This window comes from Anopheles coluzzii, chromosome 2, assembly GCF_943734685.1.
Source record: "Anopheles coluzzii chromosome 2, AcolN3, whole genome shotgun sequence".
NCBI classification, from domain to species: Eukaryota; Metazoa; Arthropoda; class Insecta; order Diptera; family Culicidae; genus Anopheles; species Anopheles coluzzii.
In genome coordinates, this window is record NC_064670.1 from 111,385,948 (window position 1) to 111,409,569 (window position 23,622).

The window sequence follows — 23,622 nt, forward strand, 5'->3', positions numbered from 1 at the left end:
ATTGAGTTGTTGAAATAACGAAAGAAAATGTAAAAAAAGTTTAAAAATCGGAAACTGAACCATTTTCAAATCAAATCATAATTCTTGTTGGTGTTGCCTATGTGTGTGTGTGTCGGTTTAAATGTCAGCATTTGTTTACAAAACATTCAAAATGTGGTCGTGTTTGCAAATCATATAGTGAGCAGCAGTAGGCCTTTTTTCTGTCGCGTGGAAGCGTGTCCGTCCAGGATGGCTGGCTGTAGCGAGGGAACGCATGGACTGTTGAGGTAATTCAAAAAACTGGCAAGGCATACAATTTATTACAAGTTTGCTCGTCCACTTCACAGTGGCCAAGATATGGTCAAACATCACACCGAATCCTACGAGGTTAACGCACAGTTCAACAAGCTAGTCTCGCTGGAAGATTTTGACGAAACGCGCAAGGCAGATTTGGAGCGCATGAAAGGTAAGAAAAGGTAAATAGAACCGCAAAGCGGAGATTAAAGAAAACATTGCCCTACGTTTCAGAGCAACTGCGCTGCTTACTGTCGCAGGAACGGGTGAACAAAACGGAAAGCCTTTCGGAAGGTGTTTGGGAAAGCGAGCACCGCCGGATACGGCTTACCAGGGTGGAGGGCAAGTGGCAATCGTTCGGGTACGAAGATTCCACCGGCAAGTATGTGGAGTGTTACGAGGGTTTGTTTCTCATGGAAATGGTAAGCGATCTTCACCGTGGCCGTCACAAACTCTGTCTATCTCTCTCTCTCTCTGACTGCTTCTTTACCTTCTGCTTTTAGAATCGATTGATGGTAAAATGGAACGGAGTGGTGGTTTCAATCGAGCAAGGCTACAGTCTGCTGCTGGGCCATCCGGGGTCACTTACGCTGGAGGAGTATCAGGTTTATTCTACTCTGATCCGTTCCGGCTATTACGTTCTACGGTATGAGCGTGGACGAAAATATTGTACGACCAACCTGGACGATGTTCCGCCGGCCGAAGAACGGTGCGTGTGGGGCAATCTGTACGAAATGCTGAACCAACCGAATCCACGGAAGGATAAGTATCCGAAGCAGGAGGATGGCAAGCTGTACGAAACGGTCAGAAGATCAATGCAGCGGTACGGCAAGCTTATCCGCAATCCGGCGGCAAAGAGTGAAGAGAGCACGGACGAACCGACCAGCAAGAAACACAGACCGGATAACGTGTCCGCCAGCGAAGACCATTCCGATGGGTTCTCCAGAATCGAGCATTTTCGACGAATGTTCGATCGGTTCGATATTGTGCACAGTTTAAACGAGGAGGGCCGTTGGCTTGAGCGAACCGTTGACCCGCCAGAGGAGAACGATTTACGGCCAGTGTTTGATTTGTTTGCAACAGAATCTCAAACATTCAAGAAGTCATTCCCACCGTTACCAATTGCCCGAATCATTGTACGAAGGTAATGGGAACGTTTGAAGAGAATTCTTATCGGATTTATTAATGTAATTTTGTTTTTTTTGCAGATCCTCCCAAAGAATGCTTCACTTTAGAGAGCTGCATAGGATGTATCAGCAACAGGAGCAAACACCAGTACCGCTGATGCTGATGCTCGTTTCGGATAACTTATCGATACATTGCTTCCTGTACGACACGAAACGTGTTCAGCGTAATGTAATTGCGTTAACAGATGAAAATCCTCCAAGAGCAGCTGCATCTTCGTTTGCGCGAATGAACCGGCCATGCTGAGATGAACACACCACAATCACCCTTTAGGGACCACCACTGCCAACATAACGAAAGGAATCACTGAACAATAAAAACAAACGTAAGCATTATTTATCGCACGTGTTCCTATATTTCAGCCTTAACAAATTGTTTAATGTAACCCTCCCCATTCCCACCCGATCACGATGCACCTTTCATCAGCAGCTCCATTTGCTCGCGGCGCGTATTCCTGATGTGATCGGCAATCATCTTCTTGGGATCCTTCTTAAACGTCGTATCGTTCAGTACCCGTTTGATGGTGCTGCACCGCTTCAGGAACTCCTTCTTGCGCTGCTTCATGCGCTGGGTACGGCGCTCCTTCTTCGTTTTCGGTTCCGCCTTCCGGTCGTACTTGGGGACGCCCGTTTTCATCACCGTCGCCGCCGTCTTCACCTCGAACAGTGAGTCGAGCGACGGTAGCGCATCCAGCAGCGGTCTCATGTCGCCGGTGACGGCCGTTTGCTCTCGCTTCTTTCTTTCCTTGTCCTGCTTGAACGCTTGCTTGGTAAGTTGCACCTTCTTGAGCATCTCTTCCTTGCGGAACTGTTTCTTCTCCTTCTTGGACAGGCGGGAAATGGCCAGCTTGCGTAGCTTTTTCGTTTTCACTCCTTCTTCGTCTTCAAGCTCTTGTGCTGCGGGAGGTGTGGTGGCCGATGGTTTGGTTGCCGATTTTTCTGCCGGCGTACGTTTCGGAGCATTGCCATGCTTTTGTTTCGGTTTGGTTTCCACTATCTTGAAGCTCGTTGGTTCGGGACCATTTAGCTGGACCGGCGTCGATCGGTAGATGGGAAACGGGCCCTTCACTTTGCCGCTATCATCGGACGGTTTCGCGTTGAGTTTGGGTTTCGGGAGCTTTTTGTTGATCTTTCCCATTTTTTTCTGTAAGGATTTCAGGGACTTTGGATGCTGGCTGTAGCGAAACGGTGCAAAAAGGTTTGTTTTGAACGTGCTGATTCCCGAACAAAACCATGCGCGTGTTGTTGATGGAAGGTGTACGGGTTGGTTCATAGAAAGCACTTTTGACAGCTCGTCATACTGCATATGTATGAATCTTGGTCGCACGTGTCAAAGTGATTGTTTGTGTTGCTCGCAGTGCTGTTGTTTACATTGTGATTTTTTCCCGATTTCTCCCAATAAATCAGGGAAATATCTATTTCTTTAAAGTATTTGTAACATTTCCGAACAAAATGTCTGAAAGTGAAGAGCCGCAAGTGAAGGTGGAGTTTAAAAAGAAGGGGAAGAAACAGCTTCGACAAAGGAAACCTTCCAACAGTGAGGACGATGAGCAGGAGCAAGAAACAGAAGCTGATATATTGTAAGCATCTTTATTGAACTGCAACAACAGAGAACTAGAAACAATGGCTTTTGTTGTCTTTTTTAGAGCAAAGCTAGAGGAAACCAAGGAGCGACAAAAGCTGCGCAATAGACGGAACGGTGTTAACATCCTAAGCCTGGCTGCGGGTAAAAAAATAACCATTGAGGAGGAGATTACAGTTGTACGTATGCTAGAGCAGCTCATCCCTACAAGCGGATACTAAAGGACGGTTTGAATTAATCCATTCTCTGTTACAGAAAGATCCATTTAATATAAAAACTGGCGGGATGGTCAACATGCAGGCACTGAAGGCGGGAAAATTGAAGGCCGCAGTAGAAGACCCGTACGACACGGGCATAGGGACACAATTCTCCGCCGAAACAAATAAAAGGGACGAAGACGAAGAAATGATGAAGTGAGTAGTGTGAAATATTTCACCGGAAAGATCCATTCTTTAAAAAATAACCTCACTTCCTACCAGATACATTGAGGAGGAGCTGGGCAAACGGAAAGGCATCGCGCAGGAGCAGGACAACCAGGCGGAGGGCGAATCGTCCGGCAAGTACCTCAGCCCGGAGGAGGCGGCACTACTCTCGCTCCCCGCCCACCTTAGCCAAACGTCCTCCCAGCGCTCGGAAGAGATGCTGTCCAACCAGATGCTGAGCGGCATCCCGGAGATCGATCTGGGCATTGAGGCGAAAATTAAAAACATCGAAGCGACCGAAGACGCCAAGCTCAAGTACATGCAGGAGCAGCAGCGCAAGAAGGATCTCCCGTCGCACTTTGTGCCCTCGAACATGGCGGTCAACTTTATGCAGCACAATCGCTATCGGATCGATAATCCTGCGCCGGCCAAGCGCCGCTATCAGGAGGATCATCGCGACCAGCGGCACGATGACCGTGTGCCGAAGAAAGCGACCGATGATTATCATTTCGACAAGTTCAAGAAGCAATACCGGCGCCACTGAGAGCGGCCCTGGAGGTTGGGGCACATACTTTTAATTTTAAACAATGAATATGGTAAGCCAACGCGTAACGAGTAAGGATACTGATTGAACCACCGTTTATTAATAGCATTTTAAAGTTGAGATATTGAGAACACACCTTGAAGCGAAAACTTGTGTCAACGAACGATGGGAAGTGGTCTTGCACCTGCACCATACCAACCGGCGCGGAGCGGTTTTGGACCGGGAAACTGACAATTTGAGACAATTGTAAGTGTATTTACTCGTAGCTAGATAAATTCAGTCATGCATACACACGGGCAGAGTTACTCTGGCAATGAGAGTAACCAACATCTCACCCGCCAACGGTCGTCGGTAGTAGAGATGTACGAAACTTGCTCAATGCAATCATTTATCTTTTGTTATGGGGCGCCATCACTGACAACGGTTGGTTCTTGTTCTTCCGATAGGATTTTAAACTGCAAGCGCTCAAGTCTTTACTTCCTCTTCCATTCGGTTTCATCTCTTCACTATCGTTGAAGTCTTTTGATGTACGGGTTAATCCCACTTTACAAATCTTTTCAACGGACAGCCAGCCTGGTGTACTACCTTCAGTGGATTTCCGTTTTGTGCCCGGCTTTATTCTAGCTTGGTTTATCTTTTTTTATTATTTTGTAAGCGCATCTGCTATTTTACTAACTTTATTTGCCATCAGCCGTGGACTCTAGACGCAACACCTGTAACCTGTTGGATCCGAACTATTGTAATGTTTGTAATGCTTTATACTACTAGTTGCATTTGTTTCTCAACCAATGTCAAAAGAACAATGTTTGCAGTCTATGTTATTCTCTGTGTAGTCTAGATTCTGTGTTTCTTTTTTTTTCTTTCTTTCGATAACTATTGTTTGTTTCATTGTTACTTAAAGTAGGTATGTAGTCTTGCATTAATAGCCCTAAAAATACGTTAAAGTTGAAACTACCGGAACCTAAAAAAAACTAGCTATCACACTCCCTTTGAAACGGATTCCTTCGCTTAGAAGAAAGCGCCTATCCGACGAGCCGCACTCTGCCGTAGGACCCTTACACACATACACACACGCATACACGCACATGCTTACGCTTTCTGATAAATCATAGTAGCCTAAATTATGTTTAGCTTTGCTGCTTGCTTTTGCCCTGCAGCGTTCGGCAACAATTTACATGCATACAAACACGCACACACAAACACACACACTCGCGCTGGGACACACGAAAGGGCGAAGAATAGCCGTGGGATGTTGGTTTACATATTTCTTACCAAAAAAAAAACACACACACACACACACACACACATACATCAATACGTACGCACATACGATGAAAAGTGTGGAAAAGCGTTTAGAACTTCCATCGGTACCGATGAAAAGGGTAGATACGGGGTCTTCCTGGTGATCCTGTGTTTTTCCCCATCCATATTTTGTTTCGTATAGCTATGTATTACTTGTTCGATAATGCAACACCAGGTTTGAATTAGACCTGGTTAGAAAAGGTTGTCCCCTAGGTACGGTTTTTGTTTATGGGAAAAAGCGTTTGGTTAAAAAAGGTGTTAATTTAAACAGTACCGCGGCACTAATGTCTTTTATGCCTCTCTTCTCCGGCTCCGGCTTACCATTTGCCATTTGCAGAGAGGCCTGTATAGTCGGATAGTACGCCAGTCGGATTCTTCTTTGCGTGCAAACTTTTGGTTTCTAACCTACAACACACCGACCGGCCCTAGCGGCGGCGGACCAGCGGTTTGCGCCCTTTCTTCCCCTTCTTAGGATCACCAGCAGCGGCGGCAGCGGCGGCGACGGCGACGTCGACAGGCACCATCATCCGGCGGATGATGATCAGCATGAGCAGCAATTATAATACTTTCGACTTTACCTTTCCGCTGTTTGCGCTACTGCTGCCTTGCAGTAGTACCGGCGGCGGCACCGGCGAGTTGTGCAGGTTGTTGATGATCTTCATGCGCTTGTTCGATAGCGTTGTCAGCGACAAAGCACTCCTCTTCAGCGGATGCATCGTACGCTCGGGTGGCACGCTGCCCGACCCAGCAACACTACCACCCTCGGTCTTTGCCGCAACACTGTTGCCGTGCTGCTGCTGTTGCTGTTGCTGCTCCTTGGTTTGTTGCATCGACGAGATAAGACTCTTGAAGTACGCATTGCTCTGCAGGCAGGACGGTTTCTCCGTCTGTCCCTGGGGCGGCGTGAGAATGAGCCGCCGTTGACCGCGAAGCAGCGAGCTTCGATTCAGCCCACCGCCCGTGATTCCTCCTCCCACACCACCACCAAAACTGCCCGGGCTTCCCAAGCCACCACCGTTCATGCTGCCGGTCGGATCGATCCCTTTCGCCTTGCTGCCGGCACCGGTTGGGGATGCTAGCGAAGCGAGCAGTATGTCGCTCCCGGTGCGGCCACCAATCCCGGTCCTTGCACTGCCCGACCCGAGCGGCGAGTGGGGCGTGCCGGTCGTACCGCTCGGCGACGTTAACCGTTTCCCGTCCAGCGCCGTCTCCTGCAGCAGATTCCGGCGCACGTTCAGCAGCTTCCGGTTCATGGCGTACCCGCCGGCGAGCCGGCGTAGCTGGAAGTTGTTCACGTGCAGCGGCTTGGGCAGCGAGCTGTACCACATCTTAACGCCCCGCCCACCCTCGTCCAGCTGCTCGATCGGGAAGCTCTGTTGCTGCTGCTGTTGCTGCTGCAGCTGCCGCTCTTTGAGAAACTCCTCGTCCACCTTCTTGAGCAGCATCAGCTTGGACAGATCGACCGGGCTGTTCACGGTCAGTGGGTCGAGCTCCGTCTTCAGCCCGGACAGATTGTCGATAAAGTGCTGCTCGACGAGCGACAGGCTGGTGAGCTGATTCGGCGTCAGGATGATCGAGTCCGCCAGATCGCCCTGCAGCTGCGGCAGCACCAGCGGGTTGGTTGCGGTCGGGAGCAGGTTTATCGTCGGCACGATATCATCGATACTGTCGACCAAATCGACCTGGGACGACTGACGCTGCTGTTGCTGCTGCTGCTGCTGCTGTACCGCGTCGGCCGATTGGGCCAGATTTTGTGCGATCGTTTGCAGCGTGTAGTTGATCTGATCGCTGTACGATGGTAGCGTGAGATCGCCCAGCCCATTCGCGGACCCTGTGGCGGCTCCTGCCGCCGTGGCTAACCGGTAGGCCGCGTTCGGATCATGCAGTTCGGTCCCGTTCGCTGCAACGAGCGGAATCTGGTCTATCAGCTCGGCAGGAATGAACGCGGTTTGTTCACCCCCGGCACCGCAATCAACCACACCGGGCGGCAGCATTGCGTTCGGCCCGGTTCCTGTGCTGACTACTGCACCGGAAACGAGCTGTCCATCGCCGGTCCCTGCTGCCGCCGATGCACCGTGCGCCATGTTGAGCAAATTCGTACCGCCCAGATTCATTGAGGATATCACAGATAATGGAAGGGTGACCGTTAACCCGTCGGCCTGCATCAGACTGGTCGCGCCGTACTGTTGCGAGCTGCCATCGCTCCCATCGGGAGCGACGGACAGCTTCAGGAGATTCGTACTCGGATCCATTACAATCGAGGTGTGTTCGGGTAGGACCGCACCCGTGGCAACCGGATCGTCGCTGGGAAACTGTGACGCAAGCAGTTCGGAACCAGTGTTCGGCATGACCATTTGCTGCTGCTGCTGGGATAGCCCCCCGAGCTGCTGCTGGGGGATTGTGGCAGGCAGGGCGGTGGCGTTTGCTTGGGCCTGTTGGGCAGGGCCGTCCCTCGACTGGCTCGACTTCAGCGAACTGGACCGATGGTGCACGTTGGATGACTTTGACGACTGGCTCGACGATCCACCCGTCGAGCTGTGTGACCGGGAGGACGTTTTATGCTTCGACCGTTCGGTTCTGCCCTCACCCGCCGGTAACTTTTGACTGCCGGACGACGAACCGTGCGAAGAGTGGTGTGAGCTTTTACCACCGTCCGCTGGCGTTCCAGTCGGCAGGGAGGCGGATCGGGCAGTGGTTTCACCGGCCGCACTGCTCCGCCTGTCCTCGAAACCCGTTGACGAACTGCTGTTCGATTCCACCACCTCCATGAACCCGCCGGCATCGTCCTTCGCGGCGGTCGCCCCACCCGCCATACCGTGGCCGCGCATTTCCGCCAGCAGTTTGTCCAGCGTTTTGCTCCGACCCGGGACGGCGCGACGCTGCGATAGCGAGTGTGATTTGCAGGTGAGGGGACGCGTGCAGTGCCGTTTGCCGTCCGGCGTAACTACGCCACAGTGCCGGTCCGGGTCAAAGTCCCGCGATCGGGCACTGTCCGCCGCCTTCCGATCCGACGACGAGGACGACGTCTTTGGCTGTTGTGCTGGGGCGGAACTGCTGCTGCTGCTGCTGGTGCTACTGTTGCTGCTGGTGCTGCTGCTCGACGACGAGGAGGAGGATGAGGAGGACGAGGATGAAGAGGACGACGAAGAGGATGGCGAGGAACTGGAGGAGGAGGAGGAAGCCTGCTTCGAGCCACGCTTGGAGGATGATTTCGGTGCGGCGGCTGCGGCGGCGGAAGTAGCCTCACTGCCGGCCGCGATCGCAAACGTGGCCTTCTTTTCCAGCACGCCGGAACAGTTGCTCATCAGCACTAGCGGCACGCCGCTGCTGCCGATCGCACCGCCGGCGGTAAATTCGCGCCCAAGCTCGGCCGCACTCTCGCCCGTCCCGTGCGGCGCCGCCGAGATGGACGTTTTCGAAAAGGAGGACGCAAGGGAGCTGTTGTTGTTGCTGTTGCTGTTGCCACTACCGGCATAGCTGGCGGCAGATTTGGAGGAGGTGGACGACGAGGACGACGAGCCCGCGCCGGACGCGTTTTTGGCGCTTTTACTCTTCACCTTGCCGCTGCCCGACGACCGCACCTTCAGCGGTGGCACACTGTTGTGGCCGGCCGGCTCGAGCGCCGGCTCGTCGTAGGAACTGGAAACCGTTTTGCCGTCGGTGCGGCCGCCCGACGTTAGTTCGCCGGTCCGCAGCATACCGCCCTCAGTCTTGTCGCTCGCGGCGTAGCTGCCCAGGTGCTGTTCCGCCAGCGCACTGCTGCTGCTGCTGTTGTTACCCTTGCCACCAGCGGCAGTGGCCGCGGTTGTGCTAGCGCTGCTGTTTCCGTTCGCATTCAGCTTGGCCGTGTGGTTGATCAGCGAGTGGTGCCTGTTGGTCATGTGCTTTTGCAGTCCCTGCGGTTTCACCACGCTGCCACAGATATCACAGATCACTGCGTAGAACGGGTCCGTCTCGGGGCAGATGCCGTACAGGCCCATGTCCGCTTTGTCGAGCCGCATCACGCTGCCCCACTGCCGGTCCGTTTGCACGGTGCGGGCGGTACTGCTGCTGCCCGCGCTGCCATGCTTTGTCTGTGCCGGGAAGCTGTTCTGTCCCGCCGGGGCTGCGTGCGCCTTCCCGTGGTTCTGCTGCCCCGGTACGCTTTCCTCATCGTTGTCCACTGTTGGGTGCGGGCGTAAAAGGGTAATGAGGAGATGTGTTTTTTTGCGTGTGAGAGAGAGAGAGAGAAAGAAAGGCCTCAGATACCTACCAATGAATGCGGCCGACCCGTTCGCTATCTTCTCTATGAACGATTTCCACGGCTGCCCCCTCAGCTTGGCCAGGCCGCCACCAAGCACGACGCAATCACGATTCATGGTGTGTGAGTGTGTGTGTGTGTGTGTGTGTGTGTGTGTGTGTGTGTTTGCGGTTGCTTACCACCTGAGACGACCTGAGTTGTAATTGTGATGGGACAAGAGAGATGAACGTAAGATTCGTTCTGTCCGATTGTGTCGTGCACTTGCGCTTGCTGCAACACGCTCGTAGTTAAGTTTGCCCCTTGCGCACGGACTGTTGGTTAATCTTTCATGGGTGCGTTGTTTCTTTCGTTGCTTTTCATTCGCTTCTCTCTTTCTTCTTGATGTTTCGCAGACGTGTGGAGCAGACGAATTGTGCTTTTACAATCTAGCGCCTAGCGCTAGCGGTCTCAGGTTACCGTAACTAATGGTAGTTCTCGGTGGTGCGCATTAGCTGGAGCTCTGAAAAAAAACGAAACAAAATAAAACCAGTTAAACCATTGCCAAACAAAAGTAAGTGCCCCTTCTTACATTTAATTACACTTTTTTTTCTGAAACCCAACCCAGTGACAGCTAGCAAATTTAGACTGTAATTAAAACGAAAAAAACAAGGTCCGAACAGCTTCACCGGAGCGCAACATCAGCTGATAGTATTCACGCACACACTGCTGCAGGCTCGCTCGTACGCAAGAGCAGCAGCAAGAACCATTCTCGCGGCGGCGTAGCAGCAGCAAAAGTGGGCTTCATGCGTAGCACGGGGCACCGCAAACGGGCATGAATGAACGAAATTGTGGCCGCCGTGTACGGCTAGGCGTTGAGCAGGAGGAGGTGTCTCTTCTCCGGGCAAACTTTAACATGCTCTCTCCGGGGAATGAGAATGAGCACAAACCGTTTTCTCTCGATTGCTTCACCCTCCGGCCAAACAGCCGTCTTCAACCCCGCTGGAAGAACAATAGGCAGTGGTGGTGGTGGTGGACCACTAGTACACTCAAACGATGGCTCCTTCGCAACTGTCCTACGGTTTTGCTCGACGCATGCATTCGTCTTCGTCGTCGCCGCTGCTGCTGCTGCCTGTGGACTGGAAACTGGGTGGAGGGAGGTTGGAATATATGCTCTCTCTCTTTCTTTGCAACATCAGCAAGCAAGGCCAGAGGGAGGGCATGATAAACACGATAAGTAATTCAATTAAGATACGTTCAATTATGTTCTCATGCTTGGTCGAACAATGGGTGAATGTGGTCGTGGCTGGGGTTTGAAGATTGCATGGCACACTGCGCTTCTCCCATCATTTATCTTGAGCAAGAAGAACGGTTCTGTTGTATATTCAACCACTGAAATCCAACAATCCCGCAATTCTTATTAGACTTTAAATATTTTTTTGATATTCTATTTTTAATAGATCGGCATCATTTTGTCATGTCCGTTGGTACGGATGAGCTTTGCGTTGCTTTAGATCGGAATGCTCCAGGCCACATCGAAGGAAAGTGCAACTGCACCACCGTTTCAATGCAATTGGGAACATCAATCGACTCCTTTGTTCGTTAAGTAGGACTCCCATTCCCTCTCCGACCAGAAACTATCGCACACACACACACACACAGCTAAGCCCATGGGGGTATTACGGCGAAAAGGGGATGATGTTCAATCACCCGGCAGCAGCAAAAAAAAAACACTCACTCACACATACACACACAAGATTTGCGGGTACACCGACCTGCCTACGTTGTCCTCGCTAAATTCACCACACCGACTGGATGGGCAAGACGATTATCCAAGCATGCTTTGGATATGCTTCACTACGGGCCACATATGCTGCGGTGGTGGCGGCGACGACCACAGATCGTATGTTGCGAAACAGAGATGAAACGTTTCTCTCCCTCTCTAAACAAAACTTGACATACGGAGCATAGGTCAGTACGCTCGGGGAATCAACGCACACACACACACATACTACGACAATGATGATGATGATGACGGGGGGATGCTGCAGCGAGATGGGGTTTTTGCAAGGACGAAAACCGAGAGCATAAAGGAAAGCAGAAGGGTGTGGCGTGCTAGCAACGAGCGAGAGAGACGATCGAGGCGATGGACAACATCATACCCCACTACTAACACCACCAACGGCAGCAGACGGAGACAGACGTCGGCGGCTATCACATTATCGACTTTTCGGAAGCTCCTTCTAGAAACGCGAGACAGACACGGACACACAAAGGCACATATACACCTTTCTTACGCAGGACTAGTACGCACCAATGATCGCACTATTGTGGTACTACACACACACACACACCCCGACACACGGTGGCGAAAGAGTAACCCTGGAAGGAGTAGTTGGTGGTTGTTGGCCTCCGTAACACCTTTAGGGCCGCAGTGCTGCCGAAGCGGGGTGGGGGAGCTCGGGTCGCACCGACAGGGGAGCTGCACTCTTCGGGAACAAAACACACCCCACAGTGACACAGTGCGCCTCTAGCACGACACAGCACGGCTACGACACGTGTGGTTGTTCCGCGCCCGTACCGGGTGCGAAGATGCACAGAAAATCAGAACATCAGTAGTAGCAGCAGCAGCAGCAGAGGCTTACCATCTCTGAATTTGGGTACGACGAGACGATAATACACCACGCTCTGGCCCCTTTCTGTGTGTGTGGTGCTCTTTTTCTGATGTGTGTTGATGTTTTCAACTGTCACCGATTTACACCATCGTCGGCCGCGACCACCCGTTCAACATGGAGTGGGGTTTTGACGTGTTCGAAAATCGCTACCTCTCGTTCCTTCTCGTGCGGCAAATTACTGCAGTTCGCGAGCTCGCAAACGGTCTAAAAAAGGAAGAGATGGATATTGCTCGCTGGCGAGGATTTTTGATTTTTTGCAGAGGCGAATGAAACCAAAAGGCTCAAAGACTCTTTACAAATCAATATAAAAGATGGTTTTTGAATTTAGGAATGAGGATTTTTGACTAGCGATGATCTTTCTATAAAACAGCATCCAAGACTTCGATCCGACTCCGACTATTGTTAGTCCGATTCGGACTCTACTAAAATGGGAACCGCTAGTTCCGCCCGGAGTTGGAGTCGTCTGGAGTCGTCCGGAGTCTTCCGAGGTCGTCCGGAGTGGGAGTCGATCGCAGTCGATTGGAATCGGAGTCGGCGGGTCTCCGGATGACTTCGACTCCGGGTGAACCCGGACGAATTCGACGACGGGCGATTCCGGATGACTTCTGATATTGCTGGACAGACCCAGCAGAGAGGTCAAAGGGTGTTTGACCTTCAAATAGCTTGCGCTGGTGTGTTAATATGCAACAGTGTTAATGGAAAAAACTAAATGGCCAAAACATAAAAATTGGCGTGATATATGCTATTGAATTAATTGTTATGTTTTTTTGGTGTGTTCCTACGATTATTTGGGCGTTTCACAGAATTTTTTGGTTCAATTGTATTGATATCCAATCGGAAAATACCACTAAATTATGGGAAGGAACCAAAAATCTATGAGATACGGTGCATAAATCGTGAGACGAGCCCAAAAAACTGTATTCCTTCGTTTTTTTAGATAAGTCTTATTTTCGCTCTATGTTCTTGTTTATGGGATTAGTTGTAGCGAATCCTCGCTAAAGATCATACTTAAAGATTTTCTAATTATTGTCTTGTTCTTTGGTGGCTCGTTCTTCGTTGAGTACGTCGTGTTCGTGTCGTGTCCTCTAGTAAATGAGCGAGAGGCAGTGATTTTCGAATGTCAAAAAAAGCTCGATTTGTCGAACGGGTGCGATTGAACGAAACTTGCGCACAGTGTAGGAAGCTGCTGGGAGCTGTTGGACAAATTGAAATTTTTTGAGGATTTTTTTAAAATATTTCCCATAAAGTTCGTTATTTCTAGTATGAAGCAGCTCTTTTGCATATTATCCAAGTAAGCATTTTCTTTTCCGATGATCAATTCACTTTAGTGTTTTATATAACATACCGTACCGTTGGGCAAAATTTACTGTATCCAAATCTTTACACCCCAAATTAACCCACCATGATGACCGAATCCGAACAGTCCGAGATGCAGGAGCAACAGTTCCGGGAAATGTTTGAAATGTTCGATCGCGACGGTAGCGGTTCGATTTCGACGACCGAGCTCGGTGATCTGATGCGCGTGCTGGGACTAAACCCAACGATGGCCGAGCTGGAACAGATGGTGTACGAAGTCGACTCGGACGGCAATGGGCGAATCGAGTGGGAAGAGTTTGTGGCACTGATGAAGAACAAATCGCGCGAACCGGTCGACGAGAAGGAGCTGTACGCCGCGTTTAAAGTGTTCGACCGCAACGGGGACGGGTTTCTGTCCGTTGACGAGCTGTCCGATGTGATGCAAAACTTTGGCGAGCGGTTGACGCAGCGCGAGCTCGAGGACCTACTGGCCGAGGCCGATATTGACGGTGATGGGAGGATTAACTATGAGGAGTTCGTTTACATGCTGATGAAGTGAGCGGTTGGGGAAAAATGGACTAGGTACAACGGTGCTGCTGTTCCATTTAAATAGATGTTTGATTATTTTATTAACGTACATCACCCTTGTTAAGCTTATGTATTTATGGGCAGATACCGAATGCGTAAGGGAAACCAAGGGAAATGGGATTTCTAGCCGCACTAGTTCGGTAACCGATTTTTGATTAAATTTTCTATCTTCTTAATTCTTCCCTTGTCCATTAGCGAGTCTCCCAGGGCCATAATACTGGAACCGGCGCCACTGATTGCGGCTGCAGCCGCTGCAATTTGCTGCGATTGCGTTGAATTCCCGCCCGAAGTGGGCGGTTCGTTGCTTTGCTGCGTGCTGTTGCCACTTTCGGCGCCCGCCGCCTGACTGCCAGCGGTAGCCGAGGACGTCGGCGGTTGCTGCTGCAGCTGCGGGCAAGCCCGCTTGTAAGCTTCCACCAGCTGTTGCTGCTCGATCTTGCGCACATTCTTCATCTCCAGTATCTTGTGAAACTCTACCACGCTGCTTTCCGGCATCAGCTTCAGGTACTGCTCGATGTAGAGCGACGCCGGATGGACGGGCTGCATCACGACCTTAATTATCATTTCCGCCTTTGCCATGCCCTTGACGACGACCTTCGTGTAGCTGGCGGGTGGTTTCCGTTGCACCTGCGACCCGATGGAGGGCAGATCCATCAGCACCGTTTTCAGGCTGTGCGTGTCCAGCAGGAGCTGCTCGCAGCCGAGAATGTTCCCACCGGATGCGGCACCACCGCTGGCGCCACCCTCGGAAAGGCTCGAGCTGGACGCACTGGCGACCAACGCTGCCGTGCCCGATGCGGACGACGAGCCGGACGAGGTCGGCCGCAGCCGGTACAGTGTGTTGATGTACTTGGGAATGAAGGAGTTAACGAACTTGTGGCAAAACTGCGTGTAATACTTGCGGCTGTTGGCCAGATTGTCCCGTATCACGGGGACGGTTTGCTTGAGATTCGTTATGATCTGGTTGACGAAGCCGCTCTGGTCGCCCACGTTGCTGATGCTGTGCCAGGCGATCTTGGTCATCAGCAGCAGCGACTGTTCGCAGGCCGCATCGAGATCGTGCACCAGCAGCTGGATGCAGTTGGAAATGATGCGATGGTAGACGTCCTTCTCGTCCGACAGGTCTACCTTCGCGACGTACTGCTTGTCGATCTTTTCCTTCAGCTTGTCCTCCAGCTGCTGCACGGTCTCGAGACAGTATTCGGCCGTCGCGAGAATGTAGCAAATCTTGCGCATATCTTCAGAGGAGAACCTGAAAAAGGGAATCAATGTGATTACTCGGCAGGCAAATTGAGGGAGCCAGCCCCACTGTAATTACCTTGGCGTTTCACCCTCCTTGAGGAAGTTGTGTATCACCTGGCCGGCGGCGGTGGACAGGTTTTGAAAGTCCTTCGTCAGCAGCGACATGCTGGAGCTGATCGAGGAGGTGGTCGTGTTCGGTGGCTGCGGTTTGGGAATGCGTGCCTCCAGCACCTTGGCAGCGTACTCGCGAAGATACTTCTTGAACAGCAGCACCAGATCGTACATTGGCTTTTCGTTGCTCAGCTGCATACACTGTACCATGCACTTTTTGTAGAATACGAACAAATCGGCGCAGCTGAAACGGGAAATGCGGTTCTTAAGACACGAACACAAAATTCCCTTCCATGAGCAAGCACTTACTTCGGTAGGATGCCTGGATTGATTTCCTTCGGCACGACCATCTGTTGATTCGCCTGCGCAAACTGCTCGATCAGCGCGGTCAGCTCCCGATCGATACTGTCCGTGTAGATGTCCAGGTAGGGCTTGAAGCAGCTGCCGATCAGACTGCTGAAGGAACCGCGCTCCGGCCGTACCTCCTCGCTGGTCGCCTCCACGAGCGTCGTGCCGTTGAACCGCTTGTCGAGCAGCTGCTCAAAGTTGGCCGTTTTCTGGATGGCAAACAGTAGCAGCTTCACGTCGATCTCCGTCCTTCGGCGGGCGACAATCTTTGCCAGCTCCTCGCGCGTTATCGTGCAAAACTGGACCGTGATGCGCTCGGACACTTCCCAGTCGGGCGGGAAGACGGTGCCGTACTTTTCCTCAAAGTCCAGCAAATGGCGCTTCACCCAGGCGTACCGCTTGTCGATCTTGTCCAGCCAGGCAATGTCTTGGTTTTCGTGAAACAGCTGCACATACTCCTGCAGTTGCAGGTCTGTAAAGTGTGGAGCAAAATTGTAGCGTTAGTTTTTAATGCTGATGTGTGTTCCCCCTCCTCCACCCCAACCCAGTACGTACTTATGAACCATTTGAGGATGTTCTTTTTCACCGGCTTGTCCAGCACGGACGCCACCTGGCACGCGTCCTTCAGCTGCGTCAGCGTCATCCGGTTCGCGTTGCTGTGGCTCGTCGGGGAGAAAAAGTTCTTAAAATCGTCCGTAATTTGCGTGGCCAGCTCGGACTGGATTTGCTGCACCTGGGCGGACAGTGTCTGGATCTGCGCGATCTCCGAGTACTGCTGAAAGTGCTGGTTAACCTCGATGATGGCCTGCAGCGGGTTCAGCACCTCGCCGTACTGGCGCCGCTCCGACAGGCGCTTCAAATTTTCCACCCCACCCACCAGCATGTGCAGATGGTTGAGGGTGGTGATGGCATAGGTGAGGTTGTTTTTGGCCGAATCGAGCTGCTTGATGTCGCGCGTTATCTCCTTCACCGCGTCCTCGGTCTTCTCCGCCCGGCTCTTGATGTCGGTGATGAGGGAGAACAGCTGCGTGAGCGACTGTTGCGCTTCCTTCAGCGCAACGCGCCCATTCTCGCCCGTGTTCACCTGGCCCCGCACCACGCTGCGGATGTTGTCGTCGATCAGGCTGATGTCGCACTCCATCTTCGCGATCACCTCGTCGATGTTGGACAGCGACTGCTCGTTCGGGAACAGCTGGTTGATGTAGTCGGTCGGATTGAAGTCGGGCTGGTCGAGCGGGTCGGAGCTCTGCAGCACCTGCTCGATGGCACGCTGCACGTCCTCGGACAGGACGATTTCGTTGATGTGATCCTTTTTCGCGTCATGCTCCTGCTCGACTAGGTTCATGTTTGGAATGTTGCTGTGGGTTTTTTTTTTGTGGGATGTGGGGTGGGGGCGAATTTGCTGATTCTTTGCGTATCAGCAAATTCTCTGTGGTCCTGCACCCGAGTTAAAGCTACACGTAATATCAACACACTCAGCTGTCAAAACAATATGCAACTCATAGAGCAAGGTGAATGGGTCGGCGGTGTGATCAGTGCATCAAGATTACAGGCATTCCCCGATATACGCGATTAATGCGGACCGGAGACAATAGCGTATCTCGGATATTAGCGTAAGTTGAATTTGGAGGTTTTCAGTCCAATTATAGCTTATTTTCGTATAATTTTGCTTGAAGTGGTAGATTTTTAGCCACGTATAATACGGATGTCACACGAAGCGTAAACTTAATGCGGACCGGAGACAATAGCGTATCTCGGATATTAGCGTAAGTTGAATTTGGAGGTTTTCAGTCAAATTATAGCTTATTTTCGTATAATTTTGCTTGAAGTGGTAGATTTTTAGCCACGTATAATACGGACGTCACACGAAGCGTAAACTTTGGCGTAAACTGGATTTCAGCCATACAACCCTAAAATCTTTTGACAGGAAGTTTACGCTCTCTCATACAAATCTAGCGTAAACTTTTTGAATTTACGCTTCGTGTGACGTCCGTATAATATGGTCATTTCGAATATGGCGCTTATCGAGGAATACCTGTAGTAAGGAAGGATTTAAAAAAAAATCGGCAATTATTGTGCAATGCTGGTAGATTAAAAAAAATGCATCATTAACACTAAACACGTGTTGAAAAATTACTTTGAAAAAATGTGGTATTCAGATAAAAAATAAAATAAATTGCATAATTGCATTTGTTGGTACATTTTACCACTCGGGCAGTATGGTTGTAAGTGTCAAAAAAAGGTAAACACAGGACGTGTGTGTTTTGAAATGGGCCGGTCTTTGCGGCGCCGAAGCACACGATTTCGCTGGCAAATGAGATAACAATTGCGGGGCTCGGGAAAATGCTCCGTGTTTTCCGACGAAATGTGGGACCGCCACTCTGGCCCGGTGGCTGTGGCCGAACCGCAACAAGTGTTATCCTGCGACAATACGGAACTGGAAAGGGTAAGACGGACGGAGTAGGACATCTTTTTCTACCAAATTTTACTTCACACACCGTTTTCTCGCTGAATAGAAATTGCCTCGGCATACAAACCATCACAGGTGGAGAGAAGCTGCGAATCGGGAACGACACCTCAACTGCCGAGTGCATTCAACCAGACACGCGACAACGCCCCACCATTCAATGTGCTCCTGCCGCCACCGAACGTAACGGGAGAGCTTCACCTGGGTCACGCGCTTACCGGCGCCATACAGGATGCGTTGGTGCGGCAGGCCCGCCTGTCCGGCCGACGGACCACCTGGATCCCGGGCATGGATCACGCCGGCATCGCGACCCAGGTGGTGGTGGAAAAGCGACTGCTGAAGGAGCGAAACCTCACCCGGCACGATCTCGGAAGGGAACGCTTCCTGCAGGAGGTGATGCAGTGGAAGGTGGAAAAGGAAGACAGCATCCGGCGGGCGCTGAAGAAGCTGGGCTGCTCGATGGACTGGAGCAGGGAGTACTTCACGATGGATGCGCACCAGTCGGTCGCGGTGAAGGAAGCGTTCGTGCAGCTGTTCGACCGGGGGCTGATCTATCGCGATCGTTCGCTAATCAATTGGTCCTGCACGCTCGAGTCGGCCATTTCCGACGTGGAGGTGGAGAATGTAGAAATTAGCGGCCCGACCGAGATAGCCGTGCCGGGGTACAGCCGTAACGTCACGTTCGGGCGAATGGTGGACATAGCGTACAAGGTGCAGGGATCGACGGAAGAGATCGTCGTGTCGACGACCCGGCCGGAAACGTTTCTGGGTGATGTAGCCGTGGCGGTGCATCCGGACGACGGGCGTTATTCGCATCTGCGCAACAAGGTCACCTTCCTGTGGCATCCGGTGAGGAAGGAGGAGATCCCGCTCATCTTTGACGGCGCGGTCGATCGATCGTTCGGGACGGGAGCGGTCAAGATAACGCCCGCGCACGATCGGTTCGACTTTGAGCTGGGTCGCCGGCACCATCTGGCCACGGTCGAGGTGATCGATGAGCGGGGAAGGGTGCAGGAACATTTCGGTCCCTTCACCGGCATGCCGCGGTACGAAGCGCGTGAAGCTTTGCTGGAGTATCTGGCGAAACTGTCGCTGCTGCGTGGCATTAAGCCACACACGATGCTGTTGCCGCTCTGCTCCCGGTCCAAGGATGTGGTGGAGCTGTTGCTTCGACCGCAATGGTTCGTACGGTGCCGGGAAATGGCACAGCGAGCGATGGACGCGGTGCGGGAGGGCAAGCTCGAAATAGTGCCCAACACGTTCGAACGGGAGTGGTTCCGGTGGTTGGACAACTGTCACGATTGGTGCATTTCGCGGCAGCTCTGGTGGGGCCACCGTATCCCTGCGTACTGTGTCCGGTATGACGGTGCAAAGGAGCGATGGATAGCGGCACGATCGGAGGAGGAGGCACGCGAAAAGTTTGCAGCGCTGGAACCGAACGCTGCGAAGGACGCGGTATCGATCGAGCAGGATCCGGACGTGCTGGATACGTGGTTTTCCTCCGGCTTGCTGCCATTTTCGTCGACCGGATGGCCGGGAAACGTTTCACCCGCCCATTATCCGCTGCAGCTGATGGAAACTGGGCACGATATTCTGTTCTTCTGGGTCGCCCGCATGGTTATGCTAGGTCAGGAGCTGACGGGGAAGCTGCCGTTCGAAAGGGTTCTACTGCATGGCATTATCTGTGACGAGTTTGGCAGAAAGATGTCCAAAAGTCTTGGCAATGTGATCAAGCCGGATCATGTCATACACGGCATTTCGTTGGAACGGTTACAGGCGGAGGCGGAAGATTCGCACCGGCGGGGTGTACTGTCCCAGGCGGAGCTGGGGAAATCCCTTGCCGGGCAGCGCAAAATGTTCCCCAGCGGTATACCGGAGTGTGGTATCGATGCGTTACGGTTTACGCTGTGTTCAGCCAACGTGAAGAACCATTTCATACATTTTAACGCACAAGAAGCGCATACCAATAAGCTATTTTTTAACAAAATTTGGCAAGCTACACGATACACATTGGCATGTGCCGAACGATTCGATGCGGGGAAAACTTTAGATCAAACAGTGGATCTACGGCAAACCGCCGATCGAATGCCGCTGATGGATCGATGGATACTGAGCCGACTCGGGAACACGGTGCAGCAGTGCCGAGAGGCGTTTGCGAGTTACAACTTTCATCTGGCAACGGCGGCACTAAAAACGTTTTTTTATAGCAATTTTTGTGACGTTTATTTGGTAAGTTGGCTTGTTTGATCCGTGGGACGTTTTTCACTTATAAAATATGTGTTTTTTTTTCAGGAAACGACAAAAATCAACATGAAACCGGAAAGCTCTTCTGTGGCAGCGCTGCACTGTGCCGTGCTAAAACACTGCCTCACTGTTGGTTTACGCCAAATGGAACCATTCACGCCGTACCTAGCGCAAGAGCTTTTAACGCATTTATGCGCCGCGAGTTCATCCATTGCCGTGGATTTGGACCACGACGCGGCACTCGGTTGGGTGGACCCCACGGTGGAAGAAAGCATTGAGTGTGTGCTGCAAATATGCCAGCACATTAGGCAAGCGAAAAACGAATACAATCCACCGATCGTGCGCAAACACAATCCTATTCTGCACATATACGCCAAAGCGCCCAAGCTTGCCGCCGAGTTGCACGTGCTGCGCGACACAATACAGCAGCTAACGCACTGCAACGGAGTCGTACTGCATTCGGACGAACGGTTGTTCGGCAACGTGCAGTACGTAGTGAAGGGTGCCCCAACGCATGACTGTTTAATTGGAATTGTGGCCGAGTCGGGCGGAGGCGCAAATGGTGCCGGTGCCGAGGCAAGCCGAAAGATGCTGGCGAAATTGGATGCAGAGATTGAGAAGCTGCTGAAGACTATTGGAAACGAAGGGTATAAACGGTCGGCCAGCGAAAGTGTACAGAAACGGCATCAGGAAAAGGTGCGTTTGTAAGTGGAAGGTGGCCGAGGAATGTAAGTTTAACGCAGATTCTTTTCCTTTCTGTTTTCCTCTAGCTTGATCGATTGCAGCAACAGCGGGAAGAGATGCTAAAAATGGCTTCCTAAGTGTGTTTGTGTTTGATTTCTCGCAAGAGAATCCTAGTCAGAATGCTGCTACGTTTGTGTGAGAACCCAGACAGTGTTATTTGTTGAAGAGGCAGAACTATTTTGCAATTAAAAAGTTTATGGAATACATTTAAACATACGCAGCACACAGGGGAGAGCACACTTTCACTACCTTACGCAACTATCTCGTCGATTGGTTTGCTGTTCGACGGACCAAACTGTAGCACGAGACGGTCGAACTCGGCCTGCCGCTTGTTGTACGCCGCCACCAGGCTGCTTCCCTTGTGGTCGTCCAGTATCTGAGCCAGGTAGCGGCTAAACTGGCTGCTGCTTTTGTCCCGCTGCTGGGACAGGGCGAGCAGATTGATCAGCGTGTCGTAGTTGTTCGGGTCGCGGTTTAAGCATTCGCGCAGCACCTGCTCCGCATCGTCGTACTTCTGCTGGCCGATGTAGCACACGGCCTGCCCGTTCAGCAGCAGCAGTGTGGGGGAAAACTTGTCGCACAGATCTTGGAAGATGAAGAAAGCATCCTGCAGCTTTTCACCGCCCTGCAAGTAAGGTAGAACAAACAGTTTTACCCGTGAGCCGGTTGGCGCAACACGTGCTACTAGTGCGATACTTACGATTTGAATGTTTAGCCATGCCTGGGACAGCTGCGTAAGGGTGGCATCGTCGTCCTTTTCCTGCATCGTGGTTGCGACCTGCTTCGCTAGATCTACACGGGACATTTTCAGCAGACAGTGCATGTGCAGGGACAGACACTCTAGGTTGAAGTTTCCCACCAGAACCCTGCGGGGAAGGAGCAGAAAAAGAGAGAAAAGAGATTAGCAGGATGGCGAGATGGTGCGAAAGATGTCTGCACTCACTTCATAGCCGTTTCGTAGGTTTCCTCGTTGCAGTAAATGATTGCGCCGACGATAATCCACACAACGTGCAGCTCGTTGATGTCGCCCTGGAATTTTTCATCAAAGATCGACACGATGGCTTCCTTCCGCGCGCTGTTGGACATGTACTCGGCCAGGTAGCGCAGGGCAAGGAGTGGCGTGTCGTTTGACGGTTTGATCTCGTCCAGCACCACGCGGTACTTGTGCTGCGCGATGTACGACCGGTACATGAAGATGTCCTTCTCCAGTGAGGCTTTCTGCAATACGCGGTAAGAATGGGGGTTTTAGTATCACAGCTAGGAACGGAGTGTGTGCGTGCTTTGCTGCACGTACGGATATTTTGTTACACTCATTGATGCACGTCTGGTAGTTGCCGATGTAGAATGCGTTCTCTACATCGATCAGCTCAGACACTTCGTTGTTTCGGTTCATGGTGCGTGCGATATAGATTAGAGGAAGTTTGGAAATCTTGAAACGGGCCGGGAATGTTGATATTTGGTTCCAAAATTTTGGAAGTTCCGAACACTTTCTGTGGTTGAAAATGACGTGGAATGGTATGAGTACAGAAAAATCGGTTGGATCATGCGGAATGTTGTGACAACTCGTGCTGGAATCAAAACAATCGTTTGACAGTCATGTTCACGTGCGGCGTTTCAAAAGCAACGGAATAGAATGCAAACGGTTTTATCGGAAGTTCATTTTACGGTAAATTTAAAGCATGTTTTTGGGCTTTCTTCAAAAAATAATTTGAAAATTATTGATAATTGGAGCTCGAACATGATGTGATAACATTAAACTCGTTTTAATATTATCATCCAAACCTCCCAATCGCCACAGATTAAGCTTAAACAACTGGAAAATCAAAAATAAATAGAAAAAAAAAATGAAAGCTCCATAGCTTCACTGGTTTGCTAAATAGATAGCGTATTACAACTCATCGTTATATTGCATTCCTTTTCTTGCAATGTGTTTCGACTAGCTTCATTCATCACGATTGTGAGCTTGAGTCGTTTAGAACCCCTTTAGTGGTCGTTTAGCGGCATTTGGGTTGGGTTGTCAATATAATTCAACAATTTCAAACATTATCATTGATGTTATTACGATTTTAAATTAAAAAAAGTCGTACGTATAATTGTATCTAAAACATCAATATTGTTTGTGTTGTTCTAAAAATTATAATTTTGCTTTTAAAATTGCGATTAATGAAGCAAGCGGCACGGTTTATTTTTATCTTCATTATTAACCAAAAGGTTGCAATTTGTGTTGTTAAAATAATGATAGCATGTGCGATTCGAATTGCACAAATTGTTTCGAAAAAGCTCGCAAGCAAAGGTGCATCCAACGGCTGTCAAGTCGCGCCCAACAAATGGTGCTTCAAACCCGCACTGACCCAACCTGAAATATATCTCGCCGCCCACCTCCA

At 51.2% G+C, this 23,622-nt stretch overlaps 8 protein-coding genes across 10 annotated transcripts; 4 read left to right on the top strand and 4 right to left on the bottom strand.

The window, feature by feature from the left end:
- Position 1: 1 nt before the first annotated feature.
- On the top strand, positions 2 to 1,795 carry LOC120948352 (uncharacterized). The gene is made up of 5 exons (XM_040364577.2): positions 2 to 266; positions 327 to 445; positions 508 to 695; positions 777 to 1,417; positions 1,482 to 1,795. Exons 1-5 carry the CDS (start codon positions 100 to 102, stop codon positions 1,702 to 1,704), a joined length of 1,338 nt encoding a protein of 445 aa, XP_040220511.2. The 5' UTR covers positions 2 to 99; the 3' UTR covers positions 1,705 to 1,795.
- Positions 1,791 to 2,763, bottom strand: LOC120948354 (uncharacterized). Its single transcript, XM_040364579.2, has one exon. The coding sequence runs from the start codon at positions 2,761 to 2,763 to the stop codon at positions 1,864 to 1,866; it is 900 nt and encodes a 299-aa protein (XP_040220513.2). The 3' UTR covers positions 1,791 to 1,863.
- A 136-nt stretch (positions 2,764 to 2,899) lies between these two features.
- LOC120948353 (telomere length and silencing protein 1 homolog) lies at positions 2,900 to 4,094 on the top strand. Its single transcript, XM_040364578.2, has 4 exons — positions 2,900 to 3,037; positions 3,104 to 3,218; positions 3,295 to 3,452; positions 3,519 to 4,094. Exons 1-4 carry the CDS (start codon positions 2,910 to 2,912, stop codon positions 4,003 to 4,005), a joined length of 888 nt encoding a protein of 295 aa, XP_040220512.2. The 5' UTR covers positions 2,900 to 2,909; the 3' UTR covers positions 4,006 to 4,094.
- LOC120948350 (serine-rich adhesin for platelets-like) lies at positions 4,078 to 12,413 on the bottom strand. Of its 3 annotated transcripts, none has more exons than XM_049611219.1 (3): positions 12,169 to 12,413; positions 9,560 to 10,046; positions 4,078 to 9,469 (listed from the first exon to the last, which is right to left on the bottom strand). In XM_049611219.1, the coding sequence occupies exons 2-3, from the start codon at positions 9,663 to 9,665 to the stop codon at positions 5,865 to 5,867; spliced, it is 3,711 nt and encodes a 1,236-aa protein (XP_049467176.1). In that variant the 5' UTR covers positions 9,666 to 10,046; positions 12,169 to 12,413; the 3' UTR covers positions 4,078 to 5,864. The 3 variants fall into 3 exon arrangements, with proteins under 3 accessions (XP_049467176.1, XP_049467177.1, XP_040220507.2); XM_049611220.1 differs by lacking the exon at positions 12,169 to 12,413 and adding an exon at positions 11,838 to 12,161; XM_040364573.2 differs by lacking the exon at positions 12,169 to 12,413 and adding an exon at positions 11,299 to 11,831.
- A 950-nt stretch (positions 12,414 to 13,363) lies between these two features.
- Positions 13,364 to 14,062, top strand: LOC120950392 (calmodulin-beta-like). The gene has a single exon (XM_040368380.2). The coding sequence runs from the start codon at positions 13,601 to 13,603 to the stop codon at positions 14,051 to 14,053; it is 453 nt and encodes a 150-aa protein (XP_040224314.1). The 5' UTR covers positions 13,364 to 13,600; the 3' UTR covers positions 14,054 to 14,062.
- A 31-nt stretch (positions 14,063 to 14,093) lies between these two features.
- Positions 14,094 to 17,285, bottom strand: LOC120950391 (vacuolar protein sorting-associated protein 53 homolog). The gene is made up of 4 exons (XM_040368379.2): positions 16,339 to 17,285; positions 15,745 to 16,255; positions 15,401 to 15,679; positions 14,094 to 15,334 (listed from the first exon to the last, which is right to left on the bottom strand). Exons 1-4 carry the CDS (start codon positions 17,126 to 17,128, stop codon positions 14,215 to 14,217), a joined length of 2,700 nt encoding a protein of 899 aa, XP_040224313.2. The 5' UTR covers positions 17,129 to 17,285; the 3' UTR covers positions 14,094 to 14,214.
- A 735-nt stretch (positions 17,286 to 18,020) lies between these two features.
- LOC120949594 (valine--tRNA ligase-like) lies at positions 18,021 to 21,463 on the top strand. Its single transcript, XM_040366990.2, has 4 exons — positions 18,021 to 18,229; positions 18,300 to 20,479; positions 20,543 to 21,190; positions 21,265 to 21,463. Exons 1-4 carry the CDS (start codon positions 18,127 to 18,129, stop codon positions 21,313 to 21,315), a joined length of 2,982 nt encoding a protein of 993 aa, XP_040222924.2. The 5' UTR covers positions 18,021 to 18,126; the 3' UTR covers positions 21,316 to 21,463.
- Positions 21,414 to 22,776, bottom strand: LOC120949595 (coatomer subunit epsilon). The gene is made up of 4 exons (XM_040366991.2): positions 22,533 to 22,776; positions 22,182 to 22,456; positions 21,939 to 22,104; positions 21,414 to 21,863 (listed from the first exon to the last, which is right to left on the bottom strand). Exons 1-4 carry the CDS (start codon positions 22,629 to 22,631, stop codon positions 21,489 to 21,491), a joined length of 915 nt encoding a protein of 304 aa, XP_040222925.2. The 5' UTR covers positions 22,632 to 22,776; the 3' UTR covers positions 21,414 to 21,488.
- Between the last annotated feature and the right edge of the window lie 846 nt (positions 22,777 to 23,622).

Bases quoted from the DNA above. Each gene is read 5' to 3' on its own strand.
- LOC120948352 (XM_040364577.2), top strand. From the start codon at position 100: ATGTGTGTGTGTGTCGGTTTAAATGTCAGCATTTGTTTACAAAACATT. The intron at 267-326 runs GTAATTCAAAAA...TCCACTTCACAG, and splicing joins GGAACGCATGGACTGTTGAG to TGGCCAAGATATGGTCAAAC. The intron at 446-507 runs GTAAGAAAAGGT...CCTACGTTTCAG, and splicing joins AGATTTGGAGCGCATGAAAG to AGCAACTGCGCTGCTTACTG.
- LOC120948354 (XM_040364579.2), bottom strand. From the start codon at position 2,763: ATGCAGTATGACGAGCTGTCAAAAGTGCTTTCTATGAACCAACCCGTA.
- LOC120948353 (XM_040364578.2), top strand. From the start codon at position 2,910: ATGTCTGAAAGTGAAGAGCCGCAAGTGAAGGTGGAGTTTAAAAAGAAG. The intron at 3,219-3,294 runs GTACGTATGCTA...TCTCTGTTACAG, and splicing joins TTGAGGAGGAGATTACAGTT to AAAGATCCATTTAATATAAA. The intron at 3,453-3,518 runs GTGAGTAGTGTG...ACTTCCTACCAG, and splicing joins GAAGACGAAGAAATGATGAA to ATACATTGAGGAGGAGCTGG.
- LOC120948350 (XM_049611219.1), bottom strand. From the start codon at position 9,665: ATGAATCGTGATTGCGTCGTGCTTGGTGGCGGCCTGGCCAAGCTGAGG. The intron at 9,470-9,559 runs GTAGGTATCTGA...CGCACCCAACAG, and splicing joins CGGGTCGGCCGCATTCATTG to TGGACAACGATGAGGAAAGC.
- LOC120950392 (XM_040368380.2), top strand. From the start codon at position 13,601: ATGATGACCGAATCCGAACAGTCCGAGATGCAGGAGCAACAGTTCCGG.
- LOC120950391 (XM_040368379.2), bottom strand. From the start codon at position 17,128: ATGAACCTAGTCGAGCAGGAGCATGACGCGAAAAAGGATCACATCAAC. The intron at 15,680-15,744 runs GTAAGTGCTTGC...TTCCCGTTTCAG, and splicing joins AATCCAGGCATCCTACCGAA to CTGCGCCGATTTGTTCGTAT. The intron at 15,335-15,400 runs GTAATTACAGTG...TCCCTTTTTCAG, and splicing joins AAGGAGGGTGAAACGCCAAG to GTTCTCCTCTGAAGATATGC.
- LOC120949594 (XM_040366990.2), top strand. From the start codon at position 18,127: ATGCTCCGTGTTTTCCGACGAAATGTGGGACCGCCACTCTGGCCCGGT. The intron at 18,230-18,299 runs GTAAGACGGACG...CTCGCTGAATAG, and splicing joins ACAATACGGAACTGGAAAGG to AAATTGCCTCGGCATACAAA. The intron at 20,480-20,542 runs GTAAGTTGGCTT...TTTTTTTTTCAG, and splicing joins ATTTTTGTGACGTTTATTTG to GAAACGACAAAAATCAACAT.
- LOC120949595 (XM_040366991.2), bottom strand. From the start codon at position 22,631: ATGAACCGAAACAACGAAGTGTCTGAGCTGATCGATGTAGAGAACGCA. The intron at 22,457-22,532 runs GTACGTGCAGCA...CGCGTATTGCAG, and splicing joins ATGAGTGTAACAAAATATCC to AAAGCCTCACTGGAGAAGGA. The intron at 21,864-21,938 runs GTAAGTATCGCA...CCTTACTTGCAG, and splicing joins CATGGCTAAACATTCAAATC to GGCGGTGAAAAGCTGCAGGA.